General features: G+C 44.3%; 1 protein-coding gene across 1 annotated transcript; it reads right to left on the bottom strand.

Annotated features, from left to right (window-relative positions):
• Window positions 1-2,630: 2,630 nt before the first annotated feature.
• LOC119323706 (probable LRR receptor-like serine/threonine-protein kinase At5g45780) lies at window positions 2,631-7,731 on the bottom strand. Its single transcript, XM_037597408.1, has 11 exons — window positions 7,527-7,731; window positions 7,260-7,392; window positions 7,062-7,133; window positions 6,133-6,276; window positions 5,372-5,443; window positions 5,217-5,276; window positions 4,941-5,014; window positions 4,675-4,824; window positions 4,265-4,600; window positions 3,655-4,046; window positions 2,631-3,286 (listed from the first exon to the last, which is right to left on the bottom strand). Exons 1-11 carry the CDS (start codon window positions 7,651-7,653, stop codon window positions 2,966-2,968), a joined length of 1,881 nt encoding a protein of 626 aa, XP_037453305.1. The 5' UTR covers window positions 7,654-7,731; the 3' UTR covers window positions 2,631-2,965.
• Between the last annotated feature and the right edge of the window lie 14,177 nt (window positions 7,732-21,908).

Raw genomic sequence — 21,908 nt, 5'->3', positions numbered from 1 at the left:
AAATTATTCATCATTTAGAATTTTTGGGTGTGCTTGTTGGCCTAATCTCCGACCCTATAACAAGCACAAACTTCAATTCTGATCCAAACAATGTACGTTTTTTGGTTATAGCAATCTCCACAAAGGTTTTAAATGCCTTGATATTGCAACAGGGCGAGTGTATATTTCCAGGGATGTTATTTTTGATGAAAACATATTTCCCTTCTCTACACTACACCCAAATGCTGGTGCAAGGCTTCGGTCAGAAATCCTTCTTTTGAATCCGGAGTTACTCAATCCTACCGATCATGGGGACGAGAATTATGCTGATGATCATTTGTTACATAGCCCTACTACTGACGGAGATGGCGGTGAAAAAAACTACACTCCAAATGCTTGTGATTTTATGCAGCAGCAACAGGAAGCACCTGGCAGCGGACACGAGGCAGATTTGCCTGGTCGCGCTGACACGGGAACGGATCCCCAGGCAGATCCTCTGACGCCGCCCTCGCTAGGATTCGGGGACGCCCACTCCTCGGGCGCCGCCTGGCACGAGTCTCCAGGCCGGTCGGGTGGGCTGGACCGCTCTCTGTCTCCGCGTCCCACCTGTCATGAGGCGGGTGGCCCTGAGCCTGGTCGCGTGTCCCCCGCTGCACGGCACAATGATGATGGGCGCGACCGCGCGCTGGCCTGCAGTCCCGTGGCGCCAGCCGACTTGCCGAGGCCAGATTCGCCTGCCCGATCGGCGCGTGATCCAACGTCATCCGAACGCGCGACAGGCGAGGCTGATTCTGCTGTGGCGGGATCGGGATCCTCTGTGGCTACCGAGTCTGTACGCTCAAGTACACCTCCTCGGATGACTACACGAGCACAACGAGGTATCTTAAAACCCACAGTTTACAAAGATGGGACACTAAGGTATGATAAGAACTTCAAATTTGCAAATTTTGCTGCTACTGGTGAGCCCCAAACTTTGACCGAAGCTCTAGGAAATGATAATTGGAAAAATGCCATGAATGTAGAGTATCATGCACTTATGAAAAACCAAACTTGGCGTTTGGTTCCTCCTAAGCGAGGGAGGAATATTATTGATTGTAAATGGGTGTATAAAGTTAAAAAGAGACCTGATGGCACGATAGATAGATATAAGGCTAGACTAGTAGCTAAAGGCTTTAAACAACGATATGGCATTGATTATGAGGATACTTTTAGTCCAGTAGTTAAAGCTGCTACTATTAGACTTGTTCTGTCTATTGCTATCTCCAGGGGATGGAGTCTTCGCTAGTTGGATGTTCAGAATGCGTTCTTACATGGCGTTCTCGGGGAGGAGGTTTATATGAAACAACCACCTGGGTTTGAAAATAGTTCAAAGCCACATCATGTGTGCGAATTGGACAAGGCCTTATATGGTCTAAAGCAGGCACCTAGAGCTTGGTATTCAAGATTGAGTGCAAAACTTCAGCAACTTGGTTTCAAGCCTTCAAGGGGTGACACTTCTCTTTTCTTCTTCAAGAAAGGGAAGGTGATTATATTTATGTTAATTTATGTTGATGACATAATTGTTGCCAGCTCTTCACAGGAGGCTACCTCAGCATTGCTGTCAAATCTGAAAAATGAGTTTGCTCTTAAAGATCTAGGAGAGTTACATTACTTCCTAGGTATTGAGGTAAAAAAGTTGCATGAAGGTATTATGCTAACTCAGAAAAAATATGCCAAAGATGTAATCAAACGAGTAGGTATGAAGGATTGCAAACCCTCCAGTACACCTATGTCTATCACCGACAAGTTGTCATTATATGAGGGAGAATTACTAAGCCCAGAAGAAGGAACCAAGTACAGAAGTATAGTTGGTGCTCTTCAGTACTTGACACTAACAAGACCTGATATATCCTTTGTTGTTAATAAAGTCTGTCAATTTTTACATGCTCCTACTTCTGTACATTGGACAGCTGTAAAGAGGATATTGAGGTATCTTCAAGGGAGTGCAAACACAGGGCTAAAATTGTGTAAGTCTCCTTCAACCACAGTGAGTGCATTTTCTGATGCAGACTGGGTTGGATGCCCTGATGACAGAAGATCTACAGGAGGATTTGCAATCTTTCTTGGGTCAAACCTTATATCTTGGAGTGCAAAGAAACAGGCTACGGTGTCACGCTCCAGCACTGAAGCAGAATATAAATCTTTGGCAAATGCAACGGCTGAGGTAATGTGGATTGAAACTCTGCTTGATGAACTTGGCATTGAAAGAACAGGTGTGTCATGCTTATGGTGTGACAATCTTGGAGCAACATATTTGTCTGCAAATCCAGTGTTTCATGCAAGAACGAAACACATAGAGATTGATTATCATTTTGTACGAAAAAGAGTTACACAAAAGTTACTAGATATTCAGTTCATTCCAACAGGAGATCAAGTCGCAGATGGGTTCACAAAACCGTTACAAGTGAAGCAACTACAGGCCTTCAAACGCAATCTGAACCTTGACATGTGAAGATTGAGGGAGGATGTTAAAAAAGTAGGGCCGTAGTTTTATCGTGACAATTTAACTTATGTAACGTATTGAGGCGCAGGTTGTTAGCTAGGATAATCTCTATCTTGTATGTAGCTTGGAGTAGAGGACAAGTTGATACCCGAACTAACTAACTGCGCCATATCTTGTAATCCTCATGTCTATATAAACACGAAGGCGTCCCTGCCAAGAGGCAACACGCTTAACGCAGCCAATTCTAGTTTTTACAACCCAGGCCCTAAATATGATGGTTTTATGGTAATTACCTCTATCCGTAAAGACCATACTGGTTGCAGTTTGTGGTGGCATACAGATTTGCAGTGGAAACATATGGTCTTCCTAGTTTCTAGCCGAAAATGGTTTGTGAGACGCAACCTGAGGAAACTCCTCCCAAGTTGGACTACATCCAGTCTATACATGTTTTGTACAACTATCATCGCTTTTCTCTGTTTTCTCTCGTGAAACCAGCACTTGTCATCACCTAGGACCGGATAGCTCAATTGGCTCTATTATGAAGGACGATGAGTCGTGAGGATCCTCATGTCTCACAGAGAAACTGCAAGAGCCTCCATAAGGCAGCAGCACTTCTCTATTCAAGTCTACTCCATTCTCTGCCAGCGTCACATTAGATTCAAGGGCCTGGAGAACTTCTGACATCTTGGGCCGCAGAATAGGGTTGGTCAGCGTGCATTGGAGAATCACGTCGACTGCACACTCTAGCTCGGCTACATCGAACAAATCTTTGAGATCCCTGTCCACTAGTTTATCCAGTTTCTTTTCCTCGTTGAGTTCTCTAACCTGCACAGGATTAAAATTTTGACATCAGGTGATAAACAGAGTATACTACGAATTCCATGTAATTGGTGGGAGCGCTGCCTAGCATTATACTAAACGAACGTGTTATCCACAAAAATCCGATATGTACCTGCTTATGCCAGGAAATCAACTAGGCCTTTGCTAAGCATTGTATTAAGGATTTGCCAATAAACTTATTTCATCACCAACTACGAATCTATGATGATACCAAGGAAAAAGAAGTTTTTTGTTTTATTTTTGTTTTAGATCTTCTCTATTCATGTTAGCTAAACTTTGTTGGAAATGGTCGTCAAATTACTCCAGGTTATGCCATCAATTATAGTACATAAAGATTGAGCAAAAGAAGTTACCCAATCTATAATCATCCCCTTCTGGGACTGACCATGTCCGTTGCTCAAGGTTTTAGGTCCAGTGATCAGTTCCAACAGTAGAATACCAAACCCATAAACGTCAGTCTTTTCTGAAGACTGCCCTGTTGAGAGATACTCTGGAGCAATATGACCAACAGTGCCTCGAACTGCAGTAGTAACATGCGAATCTTGTCGGTCAAGTAGTTTTGCCAATCCAAAATCCCCAACAACTGCTTCAAAACTTCCATCAAGCAATATGTTTGCTGCTTTGACATCCCTGTGAATGATCTTAGGATTGCATTGTTCATGAAGATATAGTAGTCCTCTGGCAGCCCCAATAGCAATCTGCATACGTTTACTCCAGTCAAGACAAGGTTTTCCATGATGATACTCTGCAAAAAAATCACTTTACATTAAAAAGAGAAGGGGTAGAAAACAAGGGAATAATAGAATAGCAAAACACAGGGCAAAAAAAGTATTACCTCCGTTCGGAAATGACTGACGTGGTTTTAGTTCAAATTCGTCAGTTATTTCCAAACGGAGGGAGTAATTCTTAGCAAGGAAAACATAGACTTCTATTAAAAAAAATTGTGGACGTATGAAAGGTTACCTCTCAAGCGGTCAGCAACACTGCCATTTGGCATATATGGATATACGAGCAACCTTTCTTTCGAGGTCATGCAAAATCCATACAAGCGCAAAAGGTTCCTGTGCACAGCTAGGCCAATCAATTCAAGTTCTGTCTGGAATTGGACTTCACCAGTAACATCGGGATCTTTTAACCTCTTGACTGCCACTAAAGTTCCATTTCTGAGACAGCCTTTATAAACAACACCAAAACCGCCTTGGCCTAATATATTCTTTGAGTTAAAATTGTCTGTTGCACTTTGCAGGCCGTGAAATGAAAAATGCTTCAGATGACCCAGTTCCATTTCAAGATCTTGATCTATAGTTGAATAAATAAGTGGTCATCAAATCATATATTTCCGATAGTAAGGTTATAGATGATTAGCTAATTACCAGAAGAAGCAAAAGGCAAACGCCATCTGCAGTAGTTTAGCCAGCATACAAAGAACAGGACAAAGATTGTGGCACAGGTGACACTTAAGGAAATTGCCAATGCTAATTGATGATGGTTCTTCGTTTTATTCGACGGTCTAGACACTGTATCTGCAGTCAAAGTTTAAGTTAGTTCCACTCCCAAATAGGTAAGTTAGTTCAAAAGGGTACACTTGTAGAGTTGTAGTAAAGATTAAAAAACAGATGATGTCAGGAAAAAACGTTACCGTTAGTTCCTCCATTAAGATGTGTGCAGCCATGTAGAATTGAGGAATTGCAAAGGAACTTGTTTCCCACGAGACTGGAAAGCATAGGTACAGTAATATTCAGTGAAGTATTGAAATAGAAAGGAAAAAATGATGTGCATATGACTGACGAGTTTTAGCACATGAAGGATGACACAAGCACTACTTCACAGTTATGCAAAGAATTTAGATGAGCAAATGGAGTTAAATAACAAAAAACAAATGGAGCATATTATACATACTCTCGTACCCACTTACCTGTAGTCATGTGCATATATTTTTGGAACTGTACCACTTAAATTGTTGAATGATATGTCACTGAAACATATTTCCCACGTCAGTTTGAACATCAAGAATCACATTTAGCCACACCATTTATCAAAAAAGGAATAAACATGTAACTGGAGACATACAGGAATGTGAGACCTGGAAGCTTGGCAACATCTATAGGGATCTGTCCAGACAAGTTATTCTTATCAAGGCGCCTGAAGGATTTGCAAAGCAACAGTCATCAAGAAATTAGTTGTCAAACCGTGTGTCTGCTCAGGCTAGCAATTTTAAGAAAAGATAGCAAACATTTTTGTAACATTTATTGCAGACGAAAATGTGAATTACTTAGAAATATAAGAAAACCATACAAATAGGTAACTGAAAATATTGCTAGTACAAACATACAACAATTTCACTTAGTTGCCGTGGCCCGCGGGCAAAAGAGGAACAATATATATAGAGTTCTAGACATAGTTCCAAATATGGTTCATGTGCATGTATGACTGTTGTGTTACAATTGTATGCATGCTTTTTCCAAACAGTGACATAGCTCCAAAAGATTATATTTGTACACATTGTGTCATCAAGCTTGTACGACTTTGCTAGCTTTATACTCAAAATTAGTTCAATAGATTAGTATCGCAGGTGTAGTGGTTATTGCTTAATTCTACATGGTCTATCTGACATTGTATGACCAGACTTAATTAGAATTCATCATATGTGTTGTATTCACAACAGAGGGGTTTTCGTTTCTTGGGCAGGCATATACAACAAACTTAATCAGAATTCACCTGTAACATATGCATGTAAATCTAACAGACACGGTGATGCTTTAGAGAGCAAGACATAAATAATCCAAATAGATAGATTGTCAATTTGAGGTAATAGATTAGCATATACTTACAAATAATTTAGTTGAGTCAGCTGCCCAAGTGAATTCGGGATTTCACCAATAAACTGGTTACCTGAAAGATCAAGAGCTTTCAGATTGGCCAGCTTCCCTATCTCTGGAGGAATTTCACCAGATATTCTGTTATTCTGCAGTAACCTGAAGTGGGGCAAGAGAAAAAAAAAAGGTTGAGCAACAAAGCATTGGTAGTAAATTTCGTTTTCAGTGCGACAGATGGAAGTCAGTGAAACAAGATCTACAAACAGTACAGTAGAAAGAATACAATCCCATGACTGAGAGAGCACAAGTAATAATAAATATGATGCATACAATGCGCATAAGGTCATGTTCATATAAGTAGGGTGAACACGGTATGATGGGTACAATAAGGAATAGAAAGTCTAGCTGGACATTCGCCGTCAATCGTACAAAGCTAGCTTGATTTAGCTGTGTTGAGTTCTGAAAGAATACGGTACGCCCAATAACATCCATTCTTGTCAAATAAAGAAACCAAATTTTGTTCAGGAGGGGTTGTACCGCCTGTGATCTCTCAGCATTATTCTATTCACCAGTTCTTGTCCTGGCCTTGAGAGTTTGCACGCATCATAAATTCAACTAAAGGCAAGACTTGTATTGTATAGTTCCCACCTTCAGCTCCCTAACTATCCCAATACTGATCAGGCACTGACGGAATCGCCTAAACAGTAATTTTGTTTGCTGGGTGGGGAGAAAGAGCTTTATTACTCCCTGGCCTCTGCAACCTAAACAGCAGTTGTGCTTCAAATTTTCCAACGGCTAGACACACAAGCATGAACCACCTCATCTTCAAGCAATTCAGCTCGACAGCTACAAACTTGAAACAGTGTTGCAAGACACACCGTGTCGAAGGAACTAAGGAAACAATAACTGTGATTGGATAGGTGAGTTCGTTTCCAAGGCCTTACATTGTCTGCAGGTAACTGAGGTTCCCGATACTCGGCGACAGGGCCCCCGACAATCCGTTGTTAGCCATCTGCCTGCGCTCCAGCATCCAAACAAAACAGCACGGCATCACCAACAACAGCAAAGAAACAACGACAGAAGCAGCATTCGCGCAGGCGCAGTCCAACAAAGAGGCAATAAATCAAGGAGCGAGATCTCACAGCGAGACGACGAATCCGTCCGGGGAGCAGGCGACCATTGACCAGGTGCAGGGGTCGACGGAGTTGATGTCCCACCCGGCCATCACCCCCTTCTCGTCCCGCATCCGGCTCTTCACCGCCATCAGCGCCGCCACTGGAACACCGCACAAAGCGCACCGAGCACAGTTAACACGAGAACATCCTCCAAGTAGTACCAAATCCCCAAACCCTAACCTCGTCCCTAACCCAGCCACCCCGCCCAACGCCAGCCGCAAGCAGCGCACGCACCTTCATAGTTGAGACCTTTGGGTGAGAGCGGCGGGTCCCCGGCCGCTACACCAGCAGAGGCGAGGAGCCACGCGGTGGCTGCCACCACCACGGCGCCAGCGCCGGCGGCGAAGGTTAGTCTCGCCATGGCAAGTGGGGGCGTGACTGAGAGCGTATCTGCACAGGCTCCGTGGCCATGGGTGCTACTGTTATCGAGCGCAGTGCGTGCGCCGGGGACTAGATTAGGCTCGACTTAAATCTTAATTAATGCGAGTTGGTCTGAAAAATTGGGAATCTTAATTAATTTAAGAAAGGGAGAGGCTAACTGGGCCTTAATTGCTGAGCCCGTAGAATGGAGTGGAGAGACGGGTGGCTCTCGAGGCTCCGGAATTTGTGCCCAGTCTGTTTGATTGGTTTTTTCTTCTAAGGCTCGTCGTAATAGGAGTATCTCATGGTTAGATTCACGTCTGAACATGAACATGAGCTTCCTCAGAGCTCAGTAATTTTGGGCCGTCCAATCCTCTCCTTGATGCGTTCTAGACCGTCTTGTAACACATTTGCCTTTAGTCGCGATTCGTGAAGGACCGCAAGATTTGGGCTCGTCGCCGGTGAGATCGGTGGAGGAGAGATGTCAGCAGGTAGGAGAGATGCAGACGACAACGCGAGGGAGAGAAAGGAGATAAGCTCAGAGAGATAAGATGAGATTCCAAATTCAATACAACGATACCCCGTCCACGCCAGCCACTCGAGCTTATAAACAGCTGGTTATACAACCAGGCCTCAGCCCACTTACTCACTCGGCCCAACTCAATACCCAAAGCCCAACGCCTATTCAAAACATCCCGCCAACTACGCTTCCGCCTTGGCACTGTGAATACGCCTTCCTGGCTGTTTCACTGCCAGTGTCAATAGCTGCATACTGACATTGCCCTCCCCTTGAGAGCCAGCGTGTCCCCACGCTGGTGTTGAAGGAAACTTCACCTTGAGCACTTCATAATCCTCCCAGGTTGCCGCTGAAACTGTGTCGGCGTTCTGGGAACCAGACTGCCCAGACTTGCCTGCCTGCGGTCCACGGCGTGGCTCTATCAACGACCTGGTACGACCCATCTTCAGCATCAACAAGACAAGGCCATCGCGAGGGGTCAAGCCTCGCGAGGCGGACGACACCAAGACCTCCGGAGGGAGCGGCCTCCCCAGGCGGCCTCCTGAGGAGCGGAGATTCCTATGCAAGCGCCCACCTCATGAGGTTCGGGTGACGCAAGCCGTGACGACCAAGGCCAAGCGGGTGCCAGCAGGCGCAGAGCGACATGTTTCCTCTTTGGTGCTAAGAGCATCTCCAGCCGCCCCCCCCCCCAAGTGCCAGCCCAGGCGCCTTTTCTTCTGCCGGCGAGCTAAAAATGGCAAAAAAAGGCCCAGCCATGCCCCCAACCCCCCCAAGACCTCAAAAAGGTGCCGGCGAACCCAGGCCACACCCAACGCGCCGGGGGGCTGCTGGGAGCGCCGGGGAAAGCAACAGCCAATCATATTCCTCCATGTATCATTTTTTCTGGCCCACTCATTCACTTTTTGCCTGGCGACTGTCCTGGGGGGCACCAACGGTTGGGAAACTGTCCTCGCGTTTCATCCGGCGAAGGTGTTTTGCCCCCCAGGACGTGCTATTTTTCGCCCGGCGATTGTTCTGGGGGGCTCCAATGGCTGGAGATGCTCTAAGGAGGCAAGCGCAAGCGCGGGGTCCCGAGGACTCAGCTAAAGGTTTCCATTCTAGTGCAACGAGACCAAGACCGCCAGGACGGCAGGACGGATGTTATCACCAAGCCCACCACGGCGTCACGAGCAGAGGCTTTGCAGGCAAAGACCACCTTTCGTCAGGATAAGATGTACCACTTGCCCCCCTTCAAACTTGGCCACTCTGGGATCCCTTCCCGCCTTCATTTTGGAGGAAGAGGACCGAGGCCACTATAAATATAGCTTAGCCACCACCATAGGAGGGGATCCCCGAATCCGAACCCTCGCTAGCTCACACTCACACAAGAACAGACCTCCTGAGATTCCTCTTCTTCTGTACTAGTTCATCCTCAGCCCCCGGCGAGGCTAATCCACCCCAAAGCAGGAGTAGGGTCTTACACCGCAAGGTGGCCCGAACCTGGATAAACTGTTGTGTCTCTTTCCTTTCCCGATCATCAAGCTAGGCCGTGAGAGCGACGAATCGGTTGGCTGGAGAGGTTGAGTTCTTCGCACACGCCCCTGAGTTACTCTTGGGTCTGCGGAGCCCTGAATCCGACATTTGGCGCGTCAGGTAGGGGTGTGTCGAAGCTCTCCTTCCGTCCCCGCCCCGTGTCCGTTGTCCCCTGGCGGAGGTCCCTCAAGCTTGCGTTGAGCGTTGGGTCGCTCGCACCACCCAAGTGGCGCCTCTCGGCCAGGAGTTCGTCATCACCGCTCGCTCCCCACGGCTGGCGCGGATGCTGACGCCAACCACCACCGGCAGTGCGGGCCGCTCCCGCCCCCTCCTGCCCGGCGTCGCAACCGACACTACTAGGAAAATACTTATTCATAGTAGCTTAGTAGTAGCGTTGTAGAATAGTAACCGTTGCTGCTAGTTAGCAGTAGCGCTTTTCCTGGCAAGCGCTACTAGTAACTCCATAGTAGTAGCGCTGGAAAACAAAAACACGCTACTACTATGTGGGACCAGACGAGGCCATCGATGGTAGGTGGAGTTGTACCGTTGTACAAAATCAAGCGCTACTACTAAAAGTTTAGTAGTAGCGCTTTATTTTACTGCACCGCTACTGCTAATGGGCCCCACTTAGTAGTAGCACTTTTCCTGGGGAGCGCTACTACTAAGTCCTATAGCACCAGCGCGTTTTTCTAAGCAGCGCTACTGCTAGTTGCGGCTGGTGCCACCTTTTCCACCCCATCCCCCTCCTCTCCCCCACTTTGCCCTCTCCCCCCTCCTTTCCCCTCTTCACTCTCCACTCTCCACCATTATTGCTCTTCTTCTCTCTTCCTCCTACCTCTCTTCTCTCCTCATTAATGACACCCTCCTCCATAAATGGCCTCTCTCTTTCTCCTACACCTCTCTTCTCTCCCCCATTAATGCCCCCTCCACCATAACCCCTCTCCATTAGTTAGCTAGCTAGATTCACCTCTCCTCCCCAACAACTAGATCTAGCTAACTATTTAGCCAACCACATGTGCTCTCTAAATCGTTCTCTCTCATCATCTAATTAACCGCGTGCTCTCGGTCTCTCTCGGGAGATATATAGGTGAGTAAAAAGTTGTTCATTTCAAGAATGGGAATATGTGTGTGAATGAGAATACGTGTGTTTGGGAGATATATGGAGAGATTTGTGCGAGTGACATGCCCTCGAGTTGCTTATGTTTTGCCGAAATATCGATTTATTTCCGTTTCCATGAATTTCGAGCAAACTCAATATGTCCTATTTTAGGCAAGGTCATGCCAAAATTTTATATACATGACTTTGAAGCATGCATTATTTATTTTATAACCCTTTTGCTTGTTATACCATGCAGTCGGTCATGAAGGTGAGTGGATGGAAGGTGGAGCGGTACATGCAATCCGCGGTGATGGACATGTATGCAAATAATCAGACTAGGATTAGATGTCCATGTGCAAGATGCAAGGAAGGAGTCCTTTTGGACCCTTTTGATCGTGGCACTTTGAAGGCGCACCTGCTGATGAATGGTTTCCTGGATGGCTATACTCAGTGGATAAGTGAAGAAGATGATGATGATGAGGACGTCCACATGGCAGGGAATAATGACATGGGGCTAGACGAAGAGATGACCGATCGACATGAAGATGATGGCGCCGGACATGTCGGCGGGGAAGAGTCCGGAATGACGACGGCGGCGGAGAAGATTCCGGACACGGCGAAGAAGAGTCCGGACATGGCGGAGAAGAGGCGGCGGTCACGCCGCAGTCTTCGACGCTACTAAGTGCAGTCATGCAGGACCCTCATGTTGGAGATCTCCTTCGCAAGAGTACGACTAGCGAGAGAGCTGCTTCTAGAGAGGAGGCCAAGCTGGCACAACTTGAAGTAGACTCGAGGACTCCATTGTGTGACAGTTGCGATCCCGAGGTGACCCGCTTGAGTTTCACGCTCGAACTTCTAAAGACGAAGGCCAAAAACAAATGGACAGACAAAAGCATCGATGAGCATTTGAAGTATCTACATAATAAAGTTCTTCCCGCGGGGAACATGTGTCCTACTAGTGTTGAGGAGGCCAAGAAAATCGTTTGCCCTTTTGATTTGCCGCACATTAGGTACCGCGCATGCATCAATGATTGCATCATTTATCGGGTGGAGCACGTGGAAAAAACTAGCTGTCCAGTGTGCAATGTTTCTCGATACAAGAAGGCAGGAAAGAAAGCTCCTCAGAAAGTTGTATGGTACTTTCCGATCACTCCCCATCTGCAGTAGTATTTCGTAGATCCTAAGGAAGCAAAGCTCATGTGCTGGCACACGGAGAGGAAGAAGCCCGACAATGGAGATGATCCGAGGCTGAGACACCTTGTAGATGGTAGCCAGTGGAGAGCATTCAACGCTGTATATGGATTTGCTACAGAAGATCTAAGGAACATCGTGCTTGGTGCGAGTACTGATGGCATGAATCCGTTCGGAAACCAGAACACCAACCACAACACATGGCCCGTGTTTGTATCGATGTACAACCTCCCCCCATGGAAGTGCATGAAGACAAAGTACATACACATGAGCATGTTGATTCAATGGCTGAAACAACCGGGAAATAGTATTAACCTGTATATGGGGCTTCTACAAGAGGAGCTAGACACGTTATGGAAAACACTGGCATGGACATGGGACGCTAGAAAAGGAGAATATTTACATATGAGAGCCGCGCTGATGATGAGGTGCACGACTATCTCGGTTATGGGTAGACCTCAGGCCAGGTGTGCCTCGGATACTGCGGATGCATGAGGTGCATGGATGATACAACGTCTTGATAACCCACAAGTGTAGGGGATCGCAACAGTTTTCGATAAGTAAGAGTGTCGAACCCAACGAGGAGCTAAAGGTAGAATAAATATTCCCTCAAGTTCTATCGACCACTGATACAACTCTACGCACGCTTGACGTTCGCTTTACCTAGAACAAGTATGAAACTAAAAGTACTTTGTAGGTGCGATAGGATAGGTTTGCAAGATAATAAAGAGCACATAAACATAAACTAGGGGCTGTTTAAATAAAGATGCAATAAAGTAAATATAGCGAGTGTGGAAAAGTGGTGGTAGGAGTTGTGAAATTCTCCCTAAGCATTTGACTATGTTACTAGACCGGTAATCACTATTGCAATTCTATTTGAGGGAGAGGCATAAGCTAACATACTTTCTCTACTTGGATCATATGCACTTATGATTGGAACTCTAGCAAGCATCCGCAAATACTAAAGATTCATTAAGGTAAAACCCAACCATAGCATTAAAGTATCAAGTCCCCTTTATCCCATACGCAAACAACCTACTTACTCGGGTCTGTGGTTCTGTCACTCACACCACCCACCATAAGCAAATCATAAACATATTGCAAACCCTACAGCGGGAATCTCTCACGCTTGTGCGACACGGAGGGCACAATAGGACAGCACCAATAATAAAACATGCAACTCAAACCAATCATAGCAATTCATCAATCACCGATAGGACAATGAAAATCTACTCAGACATCATAGGATGGCAACACATCATTGGAAAATAATATGAAGAATAAAGCACCATGTTCAAGTAGAGGGTACAGCGGGTTGCGGGGGAGTGGACTACTGGATATAGATGGGGGAAGGTGATGGAGATGTTGGTGAAGATGGTGGAGGTGTTGGTGTAGATCGTGTTGATGATGATGGCCCCCGGCGGCGCTCCGGTGCCACCGGAAGCAAGGGGGAGAGAGCCCCCCTTCTTATTCTTCTTCCTTGACCTTCTCCCTAGATGGGAGAAGGGTTTCCCCTCTGGTCCTTGGCCCCCCTGTCTCGTGGCCACCCCGGACACCGTTTCGCATTGATTCTTCTTCCCAAAAATCACAAATATTCCAAAATAATTCTCCGTCCATTTTTATCCCGTTTGGACTCCGTTTGATATTGGGTTTCTGCAAAACAAAAAACATGCAACAGACAGGAACTGGCACTGGGCACTGGATCAATATGTTAGTCCCAAAAAATAGTATAAAAAGTTGCCAAAGGTATATAAAAGTTGGATAATATTGGCATGGAATAATAAAAAATTATAGATACGACGGAGACGTATCAGCATCCCCAAGCTTAATTCCTGCTCGTCCTCGAGTAGGTAAATGATAAAAAAGATAATTTTTGATGTGGAATGCTACCTAGCATAATCTTGATCATATGTCTAATCATGGCATGAATATTAAGACACGAGTGATTCAAAGCAATAGTCTATCATTTGACATAAAAACAATAATACTTCGAGCGTACCAATAAAGCAATCATGTCTTTTCAAAACAACAAGGCAAAAGCAAGCTTATCCCTACAAAATCATATAGTTTGGCCATGTTTCATTTTCGTCACACAAAATGCTCCCATCATGCACAACCCCGATGACAAGCCGAGCAATTGGTTCATACTTTTTAATGCGCTTTAGCTTTTTCAACCCTCACACAATACCTGAGCGCAAGCCATGAATATAGCACTATAGGTGGAATAGAATATAATGATGGAGGTTATGTGGAGAAGACAAAAAGGAGAAAGTCTCACATCGACGCGGCTAATCAACAGGCTATGGAGATGCCCATCAATTGATGTCAATGCGAGGAGTAGGGATTGCCATGCAACGGATGCACTAAGAGCTATAAGTGTATGAAAGCTCAACAAAAGAAACTAAGTGGGTGTGCATCCAATTTGCTTGCTCATGAAGACCTAGGGCATTTGAGGAAGCCCATCGTTGGAATATACAAGCCAAGTTCTATAATGAAAATTCCCACTAGTATATGAAAGTGACAACATAGGAGACAATCTATATGAAGAACATGGTGCTACTTTGAAGCACAAGATATGAGACTCACTACATGAAGAACATGGTGCTACTTTGAAGCACAAGTGTGGAAAAAGAGATAGTAACATTGCCCCTTTTTATTTTTTTATTTTTCTTTTTCTTCTTCTTTTTTCTTTTTTTCCTTTTTTTTTTGTTTTGGCCTTTCTTTTTTTTTCTTTTTGGCCTTTCTTTTTTTCTTTTTGGGGACAATGCTCTAATAATGATGATCATCACACTTTTATTTACTTACAACTCGATATTACAACTCGATACTGGAACAAAGATATGACTCTATATGAATGCTTCCGGCAGTGTACCGGGATGTGCAATGATCTAGCGTAGCAATGACATCAAAAAATGGACAAGCCATGAAAACATCATGCTAGCTATCTTATGATCATGCAAAGCAATATGACAATGAATGCTCAAGTCATGTATATGATGATGATGAAAGTTGCATGGCAATATATCTCGGAATGACTATGGAAATGCCATGATAGGTAGGTATGGTGGCTGTTTTGAGGAAGATATAAGGAGGTTTATGTGTGATAGAGCGTATCGTATCATGGGGTTTGGATGCACCGGCGAAGTTTGCACCAACTCTAGAGGTGAGAAAGGGCAATGCACGGTACCGAAGAGGGTAGCAATGATGGAAAGGTACAAGTGCGTATAATCCATGGACTCACATTAGTCATAAAGAACTCATATACTTATTGTAAAAGTTTATTAGCCCTCGAAGCAAAGTACTACTACGCATGCCCCTAGGGGGATAGATTGGTAGGAAAAGACCATCGCTCGTCCCCGACCGCCACTCATAAGGAAGACAATCAAAGAAACACCCCATGCTTCAAATTTGTCACACAACGGTTACCATACGTGTATGCTACGGGACTTGCAGACCTCAACACAAGTGTCTCTACAATCCACAACCACCCACTAGCATCACTCTAATATCACCATCTTTATATCGCAAAACTATTGCAAGGAATCAAACATATCATATTCAGCGATCTACAAGTTTATGTTGGCTTTTATGACTAACCATGTGAATGACCAATTCCTGTCATCTCTCTAAATAGATATAAGTGAAGCAAGAGAGTTTAATTCTTTCTACAAAAGATATGCCCACGCTCTAACAATTATAAGTGAAGCAAAAGAGCATTCTACAAATGGCGGTTTTCTATGTGAAGAGAAACAGGCAATCCAGACTTCAAAAGATATAAGTGAAGCACATGAAGCATTCTATAAAGCCATACTCAAAAGATTTAAGTGAAGTGCAATGAGCATTCTATAAATCAACCAAGGACTATCTCATACCAGCATGGTGCATAAAATAAAAGTGAAAACTAAATGCAAAAGACGCTCCAAGACTTGCACATAATGCATGAACGAAACGAATTCGAGAACATACCGATACTTGTTGAAGAAAGAGGGGATGCCTTCCGTGGCATCCCCAAGCTTAGATGCTTGAGTCTCCTTGAATATTTACTTGGGGTGCCTCGGGCATCCCCAAGCTTGAGCTCTTGCCTCTTTCCTTTTCCTCATATCGAGACATCCTCGATTAGACACTACATCCACACAAAACTTCAACGGAAAACTCGGTAAGATCCGTTAGTATAATAAAGCAAATCACCACTCTAAGTACTATTTCAAACCAATTCATATTTTTTTTGCAATGTGTCTACTGTAATATAGCTTTTCCATGACTTAATCCACTGATATAAATTGATAGTTTCATCAAAACAAGCAAACTATGCATAAAAACAGAATCTGTCAAAAACAGAACAGTCTGTAGCAATCTGAACATCCACCATACTTCTGGTACCCCAAAAATTCTACTAAAATTAGGAAAAATAAACAAGTTGTATAGCAAGACAGTGCAAAAGGAATCAGAACCAATTGACGTTCCAGTTAAAAATGTAAAATCACACACTACAGCCAAAGTTTCTGTCCTGCACCGTACAAACCAACAAGCTTTGTAAACATCCTAAAGGCAAACCTTGGCACATTATTTTTATAATACAATGGAATTATACAAGGGGATAATTATTTTTGATGAAAAGTTTCTGTAATCAAGATTCACAAAGTTTCCGTGAGAATGAACAAAGTTCAAGGAGCTCTCCCACTTCAACAATGCTTGTCTTTCTCACTTTCACTTTCCTTTTTTGAAAAGTTTTAGGTTTCCCTCTTTATTTTTTTTGTTTTTAAACTATATGAAAGCACTCAACAGAAATAAATGAATCTCTAAAACTTCCGGGTTGTCTCCCTGGCAGCGCTTTCTTTAAAGCCATTAAGCTAGGCATTTAGTGCTCAAGTAATGAATCCACCCGGATCCCAAGGTATATCAAAGCCAATTTTAATTAACAATGATTTGTAATTTAGTAGTGAGCACAAAGTAACATATCAATCAACAACAAAGTCTAACTCTCTTCCTATGCACCGGCATGTCATAAAAGAACAATTCATGCACACCAAGTAAAGGCCAATGCATAGTATAAGCAGTTTCTTGCAATTCTATCGTGTTGGAAACATAGAGAGGTGGAGATAGAGTTCCTCTCTCATAATAATTGCAAGTAGGAGCAGCAAGCACATGCATATTATATTCATCAAAATCATCATGTGCAATGGTAAAAGGCAACCCATCAATATAATCCTTAATAAGCACAAACTTCTCTGATAAAGTGTAGTAGGGAGAATTCAAAAAGATAATAGGACTATCATGCGTGGGTGCAATAGCAACAATTTCATGTTTAACATAAGGAACTATAGCAAGTTCATCTCCATAAGCATAATTCATATTGGCATCTTGGCCACAAGCATCATCAAAAAGGGATATTTCAAACAAATTCAAGGGATCATAGCAATCATCATAGCAATCATCCTTCGGTAAGCACGAAGGGGAATTAAATAATGTATGAGTTGGAGGGTTACTCTCATTAGAAGGTGGGCACGGGTAGCTAATCCGCTCTTCCTCCTTTTGTTCTTCGCTCTCCTCATCATCTTTTTCATCCAATGAGCTCACAGTTTCATCAATTTCTTCTTCCATAGCTTCCTGCAAAATATTAGTCTCTTCTTGGACAGCGGAGACTTTCTCAATAAATGCATTAATATAGTAATTGTATTCATAATTTTCATAGCAATATCTAAGTATAGCAAGATTTTCAGGCCTATAAGCATCATCATCTAAAGCTTCATACTTTTCAAACAAAGATTCAATTTCATAAGTAGCCTTAAAAGCAACAAATTCTTCTATTTGTTCCACATCATAGTAATCATATATACCATTAGCATAAGAAGCTAAGGTTTCATTATCATTAAATTTGCATGAAAAGGGAAGGTGTGGAGCCTTCATCCTAGAACAACAAGTAATATCATATCTCGAGCATAGATTCCAGGCATACCAACGCAACATAATAAATTGATCCCATAATAGTTTCCCTTTTTGTGTAGAGCGATAATCCCTAAAGTATTCAAGTTGATCCAACGTGTCTCCCATTATAAAGTTGAATGGGGTTTTCTCAGGATTATCAAAGTAGTACACAATATCTTTCGCATAATGAGAATCGAGGGTTTTAGGAGTTACCCCATCTCCATGAGTAGCAAGTCACCTAATTTTTTTGGTATTTTGCGTTCCATATCCATAACTAAAGATAGAGAACAACTTAGAACAGCAAATAAAAATTACTTAGTGATAAAGCAAACAAGCACACACGAGAATATTCACCCCACGCTATGACTCACCGGCAACGGCGCCAGAAAAAGGTCTTGATAACCCACAAGTGTAGGGGATCGCAACAGTTTTCGATAAGTAAGAGTGTCGAACCCAACGAGGAGCTAAAGGTAGAATAAATATTCCCTCAAGTTCTATCGACCACCGATACAACTCTACGCACGCTTGACGTTCGCTTTACCTAGAACAAGTATGAAACTAAAAGTACTTTGTAGATGTGATAGGATAGGTTTGCAAGATAATAAAGAGCACATAAACATAAACTAGGGGCTGTTTAAATAAAGATGCAATAAAGTAAATATAGCGAGTGTGGAAAAGTGGTGGTAGGAGTTGTGAAATTGTCCCTAAGCAATTGACTATGTTACTAGACCGGTAATCACTATTGCAATTCTATTTGAGGGAGAGGCATAAGCTAACATACTTTCTCTACTTGGATCATATCCACTTATGATTGGAACTCTAGCAAGCATCCGCAAATACTAAAGATTCATTAAGGTAAAACCCAACCATAGCATTAAAGTATCAAGCCTCCTTTATCCCATACGCAAACAACCTACTTACTCGGGTCTGTGCTTGTGTCACTCACGCCACCCACCATAAGCAAATCATAAACATATTGCAAACCCTACAACGGGAATCCCTCACGCTTGCACGACACAGAGGGCACAATAGGACAACACCAATAATAAAACATGCAACTCAAACCAATCATAGCAATTCATCAATCACCGATAGGTCAACGAAAATCTACTCAGACATCATAGGATGGCAACACATCATTGGAAAATAATATGAAGCATAAAGCACCATGTTAAAGTAGAGGGTACAACGGGTTGCGGGAGAGTGGACCACTGGATATAGATGGGGGAAGGTGATGGAGATGTTGGTGAAGATGGCAGAGGTGTTGGTGTAGACTGCGGTGATGATGATGGCCCCCGGCGGCGCTCTGGCGCCACCGGAAGCAAGGGGGAGAGAGCCCCCCTTCTTCTTCTTCTTCCTTGACCTTCTCCCTAGGTGGGAGAAGGGTTTCCCCTCTGGTCCTTGGCTCCCATGGCTTGGGAGGGGCGAGAGCCCCTCCGAGATTGGATCTATCTCTCTGTTTCCGCGTTCTCAGATTCTACCCCTTCACCGTTTCTTAAATATCCGGAGATCCTAACTCCGATTGGGGTGAATCTTTCACCCAGATCTTTCTCATAAAATTAGCTTTCTTGCGCCAAAAGAAGAGCGTCAACCGCCTTACGGGTGGCCCACGGGAGTCCAGGGCGCGCCCAGGGGGAGGGCGCGCCCCCTGTCTCGTGGCGACCCCGGACACCGTTTCGGGTTGATTCTTCTTCCCAAAAGTCACAAATATTCCAAAATAATTCTTTGTCCGTTTGTATCCCATTTGGACTCCGTTTGATATTGGGTTTCTGCGAAACAAAAAACATGCAACAAACAGGAACTGGCACTGGGCACTGGATCAATATGTTAGTCCCAAAAAATAGTATAAAAAGTTTCCAAAATTATATAAAAGTTGGATAATATTGGCATGGAACAATCAAAAATTATAGATACGACGGAGATGTATCACGTCTCAACAGCTTACGTCAATGAAAGATGGCAGGTCCGGGAAAATCGTGTACATGGGGCATCGTTGATGGCTCGAGAAGGATGACCCGTGGAGAAAGCATGGAGATGTATTCAATGGGTTGGCTCAGCTTCGAGGACCTCCACGTAAGAGAAGCGGCGCCGAAATCGACGAGCTATTGAGAAACTGGGAACAATGCCCCGCGCCAGGAAAGATCAAAAAAGGCGCCGGAGCCGCTACTGAAGGTATGGAAAATGAGGTCTATTTTGTGGGACTTGGAGTATTGGCCCAATCACGACATGCCTCATTGCCTTGATCAAATGCATATTACGAAGAATGTCCTCGAGAGCTTGCTTGGCACACTAATGAACATGCCGGAGAAGACCAAGGATGGGGCCGAAGGCAAGGAAAGACTTGGAAGATTTGAAGATCAGGAAAGATCTCCACCGTAAAGAGTTGATGGAGGAGACGGAGACGGAGACGGAGGAGGGGGAAAGGGGCAGAAAAGTCAACAAGAAGGAGGAGAATTATTGCCCCCCTTCTTGCTTCACCTTAAGTGCGAAGGAGATCGATCAATTCATCAAGTGCCTTATGGGAATCAAAGTCAGTTCCGATTACTGTGGGAAGATAAGCAGATTTCTAGACCCCAAGAAGAAAAGGTTCAGCGGGATGAAGTCTCATGACTGTCATGTGATGATGACGCAGATACTCCAAGTTGCCATTAGAGGGATAATGGAGAAGCATGTCCGTGACACGCTTACTGGTCTCTGCAACTTCTTCGATGTTATATCTCGAAAGTCCATAAGTGTGAAGCAGCTCCGGAGGCTACATGAAGAGATCGTTGTCATACTATGTGAGCTTGAGATGTACTTCCCGCCTGTGTTATTTGACGTCATGGTGCATCTGTGTGTCCACATCGTGGACGACATCATCGACCTCGGGCCGACATTCCTTCACAGCATGATGCCGTTCGAGAGGATGAATAGGGTCATCAAAGGATTCGCTCGTAACATGTGCCGTCCCGAAGGGAGCATCGTCCAGGGGTATCTAACACATGAGTGCGTCTCCTTTTGCGAGAATTATATAAGCGTCGGAGACCCTGTTGTTGGTTTGCCTGTTAAGAAGCACGATGGGAAGCTCGAAGGAGATGGTCACAACAATGGCTGGAGGGAATTGCACGTGGACTACTCGGATCGACGGAACAACTTTGACAGGGCTAACTTAGTAGTGCTACAACACCTAGATGTGGTAGATGATTATGTGGCACGTCACAAAGAAAGTATCGCAAAGAAGTACCGTGATAAGGGGATGCTCAAGACGGACGACGAAGTTACTGTAGAGAACAACGCCACTTTCTTGTGTTGGTTCAAAGAGCAAGTTCTTGAAAATCCCCCGGAAGAGGGCAGTTCAGACGGATTGCTCATACACGCCTTAGAACATGGCCCCGCACCCAAGCTCGCGACCTATCAGTCCTACGATATCAATGGGTACATGTTCTACACGGAGGCCAAAGACATGGACAGTGATTACCAGAACTCCGGGGTGACAATTCAATGCATGACCGATGTCAACGGCACAACTGAAAGATTCTACAGAAGGGTCGAAGAGATCTGGGAGCTTTACTATGCTGGAATGCACGATGCGATGATGTTCCATGTCAGATGGGCCAAGGACATCGTAAGAGAAAACAAGTATTTCACCACCATGTCTATACCCGACATGAACAACACTCACGTGAACGTTAACGTCATCACCAAAAATGAGCCATGGTTACACACTAAGCACGTGAGACAATGCTTCTTCATAACCGACCCGGCAAATCCCACCCGTGTTGTCGTGAGGAGATCCAAAAGGAGCATCGTCGGAATGGATGGAGTCGCCAACGAGGAAGACTACGACCAATACGGCAACCCGATGAGGGAAGATGACGATGACGATGAAGCATACGTGAAAATAAGAATCAAGACTACATTACCTAAGAAAGATCGTACTCCATGGCTCCGGAAAAGTCACAAGGAGGGGCTCAATTACTCGGCAAAAAACAAGAAAGGAAAGAAGCTCAATGTGAAACATCGTCAACGCAAC

This window comes from Triticum dicoccoides, chromosome 6B, assembly GCF_002162155.2.
Source record: "Triticum dicoccoides isolate Atlit2015 ecotype Zavitan chromosome 6B, WEW_v2.0, whole genome shotgun sequence".
Taxonomy (NCBI): Eukaryota; Viridiplantae; Streptophyta; class Magnoliopsida; order Poales; family Poaceae; genus Triticum; species Triticum dicoccoides.
This window is presented reverse-complemented; position numbering and strand designations above follow the sequence as displayed.